This window comes from Oenanthe melanoleuca, chromosome Z (assembly GCF_029582105.1).
Source record: "Oenanthe melanoleuca isolate GR-GAL-2019-014 chromosome Z, OMel1.0, whole genome shotgun sequence".
NCBI lineage: Eukaryota > Metazoa > Chordata > Aves > Passeriformes > Muscicapidae > Oenanthe > Oenanthe melanoleuca.
Window position 1 is genome coordinate 24,450,401 of NC_079362.1, and position 6,332 is coordinate 24,456,732.

At 63.5% G+C, this 6,332-nt stretch overlaps 1 protein-coding gene across 1 annotated transcript; it reads left to right on the forward strand.

Annotated features, from left to right (window-relative positions):
• The first annotated feature begins 245 nt into the window (after positions 1-245).
• LOC130264851 (maestro heat-like repeat-containing protein family member 7) lies at positions 246-5,631 on the forward strand. The gene is made up of 15 exons (XM_056513427.1): positions 246-746; positions 877-941; positions 1,047-1,196; positions 1,380-1,528; positions 1,847-1,997; positions 2,200-2,387; positions 2,485-2,622; positions 2,884-2,998; positions 3,145-3,282; positions 3,497-3,673; positions 3,805-3,960; positions 4,106-4,207; positions 4,552-4,654; positions 4,918-4,974; positions 5,270-5,631. The coding sequence occupies exons 1-15, from the start codon at positions 629-631 to the stop codon at positions 5,467-5,469; spliced, it is 2,007 nt and encodes a 668-aa protein (XP_056369402.1). The 5' UTR covers positions 246-628; the 3' UTR covers positions 5,470-5,631.
• Positions 5,632-6,332: the final 701 nt, after the last annotated feature.

Below are 6,332 nucleotides of genomic sequence, written 5' to 3' on the forward strand. Positions count from 1 at the left end.
CTCCTTCTGCTGCCCTGAGCAGGCAGAGCAGAGGAGCATCTGCTTGTTGTTTGAGCCGCTCCTCAAGCTCCTCTTGGGCTGTCCTTGACACTCGGGGAACATCTTCCTTCCAAGCTGGGGCAGTTTGGGGGGGTGGGGGTGTCCCCAGGGCACGTGGGGGTGTGTCCTAGGGCTCTTTGTGACACAGAGCACCGTGGTCACCGTGGGATGGAACAGAACACGGCGTACAAGGGTGACCCTTTGTGACACGCGGTGACATAGGTGCTGGCAGCGACACGGCCACGCCACAGTGCTCGGTGCACGCGTCGGGACAGGACGGAGAGAGCGGTGCTGTGAGGAGCCCCCGCACAGCCAGCTCGTTCCTTGCTGACCCGGAGCTTTCCCAAAGTGTTTCCTGTGCAGGTGACCTCGAGGCCAGACTGCGGGACTCGGCGAGCCGGAGCATTTCCAAAGCGTCTGGCGTCCCTGCGGCCGCTGCCCTCGAGGACAGACTGCAGGACTTACTGTCCTTCAGCCTTCCCAAGGCTTCTCTGTTGCAGCTGTGCTTTCAAGGCACAACTGCAGCACTTGATCTTTGAGATTTTCCCAGGCATCTCTCCTGCAGGCCATCCTAACTCCTAACAGAGACATGGAGCAGACACCTCCCAGGGTGCCCAAGCTGGCCTGGGTGAAGGAGGAGGAGGAGGCTGCAGCTACCTCAGCACAGCAGCCTGGAGAGCTGGAGCAGCTCCAGCTGCTGCAGGAGAGTGAGTGCCAGAGCTGGGCCACAGGGCTGGTGCATCCCAGGGCTGTCCCTGGCTGGGAATGCAGGGCTGGGCCCTGCTCTCCGGCCTCTCCCGCAGCCCCTCAGCCCTGGCTGCGCTCGCTCTGTGCCAGGTGCAGCCATGGACTGGACACAAGAGCAGGACCCTGCCCGTGGCCGCTTCCGCAGAGCAGCGCAGGTACTGCAGCCATCCCCACCTGGGCTGGGCCTGCTGTCACTGCTCAGCCCAGCACCGTGCCTGGAGCACTCCATGGATTCTCCCTCTCTTCCTGCCCTTCTGCAGATGATCTGTGAATTCATCGTGCGCGTTTGGCGGGAAGAGACCACCGGTGTGGGCACTGGGCCTTCGGCAAACTTTCACCTCTTCAGTGCTGAGACCAGTGCTGCCATGCTGGATTTGCTTGTGGAGAAGGGTGTCTCCAATCCAAAGCAAGTAAGCAGCCTGTGGCCAGGGCTTGATCACCCCAGGAACTGTGTGGGGCCTCAAGCCTGCTCTGCTGGCTTCCCTCAGCCTCTGAGGCCCAGCCCAACGTGGTGGGAAGGGCAGCACTTCTCAGGGGAAGCTGGGGAAGTTGCTGCTCTGGCAGGTCTCCAGGTCTCCCCATGCTTTCTGCAGGTGCCAGCCATGGTGAGGTACATCCACCAGTGGCTCACGGCCAATGAGTCTGCTGGGCACAGGCTGGACAAGGCCCTGCTGGAGCTGACCAAGGAATACCCCTATGATGTGATCATGACTCTCTTGCGCTGGGCCCCATCGGGTGACAGGTACCTTGGGCAGCCCCACCTGCCTTGAGGGCTTAGGGTTCATCCCCCGTTACCCTGCAGAGCCTGTCCCTGCTGAGTGCCACACAGGGGCACAGCTCCAAGCCCCTGCGGCCCCTCCGTTTGCAGTGCTGCCATGTCAGCCCCTGAGCGTGCTGCCACGCTCCCTCCCTACGGGGCTGCACCCCTGTGAGCTGGCTGGGCGCTGCTGGCCAGGGCCAGTGGGCAGAAGCAGGGCTGACGGCCAGTGCAGGTCCCTGCAGCAGCCCAGGCCACGGTGCTGTGGCCGAGACCCCCTGACACAGAGCTCTGACCCCACAGAGCTGCTGCGGCCATGTGGGGGGTGATCCTGACCTCCACGGGGACTGCGGAGCCGGCGCTGCAGATCCTCATCACTGTGCTGAGCGCCTGGCCAGTGGACACCTCCGTGTACACCTCTGATGGGGACAGCACAGGAGTCTTTGCTCTGGCTGTGAGTTCCTGCAACTGACCTCTGCTTGCCCCTAGGCCACCTCCCCACAACTGCATCTGCCTGCCTCAGGCACTGCGCTGAACCTGGGGCACCAGGCTGGCTGCTCCCACGGTGTCTCCCCGGCCTCTCCCTCGCATGCTCAGGCCCTGCACATGGATGTCTTGGCACCTACTCTTGTCTCTGGGTGCTTTATTTCTTGTAGGCAACCGTGACACTGTGGAATGTCTTCAACTGGACGTGGTGCCCACCTATAGTGTTGGAGTACTCCCCCTCTCTCTTTCTGCGTCTGCTCTTCCAAGCTTTCATCAGCACACTGTATACACCAGAGGTGGTTGATACCTTCTGGAAGGAATGCCAGGAGCAACTCGGCCTTGCCACCAACCCCCAAAGGTGCTCTATCCCAGTCCCACCAGTCTCCCCATCCCTCCCATGCCCTAAGGCAGGAGTCAGAGCTGCCAGTGTGACCTGGGCTTTGCTCTGCACACAGGTTTGCAGTGCAGACTCTGAAGGTGCTGCTCTGCCGAGTGCAGTGTGAGCATGTGGTGTTGGCCATGGAGCGCAAGGGTGGCTGGGATACGCTGCTCTATGCTGGCACCCACCACTATGCAGTGGGTCTGCTGGCCAGGTGAGACCCCCTTCTCCACGCTGCTGCTGCCATTTGTGCCCAGAGTGCCCCACACAGTTCCTGTGGCCATGGGTGAGAGGGCCTTGTCACAAAGAGAATGAAGAGCAGACTGGAAAATGATGCCAGTGGAGGGTGCCCGGGAACAGCCCCCTCCCAAAGAGCCCATGGGGTGCTTGGGAACAGACCAGGCCTCTGGGAGTCAGCCCTGGGAGAGCTTTGCCCGCCTGGCTCAGGGGCAATGGTGTCTTTTCCCCCCACCAGGGAGATGCACGGTGTCTCTGTGTATTGGCATCACTACATCATGTCCTACCTCTTGGAGCTCCTCAGCCAAGGCATTTCAGACTGGGAACTGCCTGCCATGGCGTTCCTTGTGGAGGTGAGTCCCATGGCCAGCACTGCACCGCTGAGCTGACTCCCACCCCTCTGCCCTCTCACAGCCGCAGCTGCCTGGAATGGCGCAGCCCTGTGCAGTTCTGAGCTCCTGCCAGCTGGGCACCCCGGTCACTGCTTTGTGCCTTCCAGCTCCTGGAGTTCGTGGACTTCAGTAAATGGGCTGACGGCATCCTGGAGATCATGCCAAGGCACCTGCAGAGCGAGTCCAAGGAGATGCAGCGCCTGGCTCTCAGAGGCCTCGTGGTGCTCAGCAGGGACCCCTCGATGGTGAGGAGGAGGCAGCGGCTGAAGCTGTGCTGGCAGCGTGGCACTGGGGAAAGCAACCCCTTGAGCTTAGCTGGGCTTCGGGAGCCGTGGCAGCTGCTCCCAGCTCTCCTGCGTTGCTGTCCAGCTGCCCGACTGCTCCAGGACAGGCCTGCGGCCCCTGGGCTCCATGGCAGCAGCAGCAGCATGGGGTTACCCAGCCTTGTGTTCCATGCAGAACAAAAGAATGCAGAGCCTGACTGAACGCCTTGTGGACCTGCTTCGAGATGCAGATGAAGAAATTGTTGAGACGAGCGCCGTCGTGCTCAGCGCTCTGCTGCTGCACAGAGACCTCGCCATACCCAGCCCCATCGCCCTGCGGCTGGCTGCAGCGCTCTGGCCACTCCTGGACAACGTAAGGCTCTGTGTCCCCAGCCACGGCCAGTGGGAGCTGCCCCCAAGTGTGGTGTCCCATGGATTTCTGGGCCTGTGCACAGAGGGGCCTGGAGCAGCTGATGTGGAAGGCTTTTGCTTCCTTTCCAACAGGACAATCGCCAAGTGCAGCTGCTCTCCATTCGCCTCTTCCAAGAGGTGATGAGGTTGGTGGACGCAAAGGGGAAAAAGGCCCTGAAGATGCTTGTGAGCAAGAGCCTGCTCCCGCTCTTCTTCCACTGCCACAACGAGAACGTGCGCGTGGCAGAGGTGAGGACTCCTGGCCGCTGGTGTCCCCATGCTCAGCTGTCTCCCTGCACCCTGGCACCTCATGGGCTCCAGCCTCCTCGTGGCCTTGGCACAGGGAGGCAGCTCCTGTGCCCTGGGCTGCCGTGCCATCCCTGGCTCTCTGCAGGCCTCTCGGGAAACGCTGCTTATTGCAGTGAGCTTCCTCAAGAGGAGGGATCTGGAGCATCTGGTGCTGACTGATCAGATGTGGAGGTTTGGGGAGTGCTTGGTAAGGACAGCCTGCAAGCCCCAGCCCCAGCCTGGAGAAGCCCCTGCCCACGGTGCCCAGTCTGTGGGGCTGGCAGCTGTGGCCCCTGCCCAGTGCTGCACCCAGGGGCACCGGCCTGCGCCCCACACGCTGCTCCCTTCCCCGGGCTGCCCAGGCGGGCTCTTCTCCAGGCTCCTGTGGCCCCAAGGCAGGAGCTGATGGAGCCCCGACCCAGCCGGGCTCTGCTGCGGGGCAGCACCGCGCCTTGCCGGGCCCTCTGCTCCCCTCGGGGCTGTGCGGGCAGGGCAGCCCGGGGCCAAGGGGCAGAGCCCGCCCCGACCCTTCCCTCCCGCCGCTCTCCGCAGCTGGCACAGGACAGGGACCGAGCGGCCGAGCACCTGCGGCAGGCCCTGCCGTACCTGCGGAGCCCACAGGAGCCCCTGCGAGAGGCGGCCGTCCGCTTCCTGGGTGAGCACACGGCCGGCTCCCTCCCCGCCCCGCCGCAGCTCGGCCCCAGCCCCGGCAGCTGCTGCCATCCGGGCCGGGGCCGTGGAGCCCCGCCTGGCCTCGGGGCTGCTGCCGCCCTGTGCCAGCCGTGCCCTTGGGCGGCAGGGTGCGGCGAGGGCCCGGGCTGAGCCCTGCAGGGGAAGGAGGTGCGGCGGCCACAGGGCTGGCAGCGCCGCTGTGGGGCAGCCGTGCCGCTGGGGCCGTGACGGGCTCTGTGTTGCCAGGGCTGGCCGGGCGGTTCCTGAGAGAGCAGCAGCGAGAGTTGCAGCTCCTGAGCAGGGGTGAGTGAGGCCGGCGGGCTGGCAGCGGGGGCTGGCGCTGGCAGCTGCGTTCCCTGCCCCGGCTGCGGAGGGCTCTGCTCCCTGCGCGCACCAGGGGCGGCGTGGGCAGAGCACAGAGACCTTTCAGGGGCCTGTGCGAGGGAGAGTCGGGGCCAGCACCTTCCAGCTGCTCCTTGCTGTCTCCTGCTGCCTCCAGGCCGTGGCAAGAGCTGGGGGGCATGGACGGGTCAGGAGGGTCTCCCCAGGTCCCCGCAGATGCAGGCTCTGACTGTGCCTCTGTTTGTCTCTCTTCCAGCCCTTCAGGACATGGCAGATGACATCAGCCCTGCCATCTCATGCCTGGCACTTCAAACTCTGTACATAAACATGGCTGTACAGAGCATTCCCTCCTCCCGACTCGGCAGGATGAGAGATGGATTCCGCAGGCTCTGGAAGTCACGGCCTTCCCTGGGTGGCCGTGGCCGGTTCTCCTGCTGGAATGCTGTGGAGAACTGATGTGGGAGGGTGCATCTGCTGGGGTCACCTGAGCCTGCAGGGAAAACCTCTCCTCTTCATGTAGTTTTTTTTCAGTGTAGTGTAATAGTTTAGCAAATTAGTAAAATACTAGATTAGTTAATTAGGAATTAGTAGGATTAATAAACTGCTGCTGTTATACACAGAGGTCCAGGAGATTTCTTTTGGTGCCCGGAGCCCCCAGGCCATTGGGGAAGAGAGGAAAAAGGGTCCTTGTGCTCAGCAAGTGGCCAAGAGAAAGTGGCCAAAAGCCCCTTCGCCTTTGGTGGTTCTGCCGAAGCCTTAAGGCTTCCATCAGAACGGCTGGGCCGAGGCTGGAGCTGCGGCGGGGATCCCTGAGAGCCTGGTCCCTGGAGATGGCTGCAGGGGACAGTGGGAGGCGTGAAGGGATGCGGTGCTGCCAAAGCCTGCCAGGATAAGGCAGTGGGAAGGCGTGAGGGGGATGTGTGTGGCGGTGGGTGGCTGGAGGCTGTGATGGGACAGGAGGGCTTGTGTGGATGGCTTGGTGGGAAGCCCTGAGGAATTGGGTGGCAGAGGCCATGAGCAGCCCCCAGCCTGCCACCTTCCTCCTGTCACCCAGCTGCTCTGGCGCTTCCCCGAAGCGTCTCCGGGGCCTGCGGCAGACGCCCTGGAGGCCTGGCCTCAGCAGGACGGTGGGGACACCCCGGGGTGCCCATGCTGGTTTGCACTGGGACAAGGAGGGACAAGGAGGCCGAGCAGGCCCTGCAGGAGCACAGCCCCTGGCTGCTGCTGGTGAGGAGCAGTGGGCAGAGGCCAGGGAGATGCATCACCTGGCGCTCAGAGGCCTCGTGGTGCTCAGCAGGGACCCCTCGATGGTGAGGAGG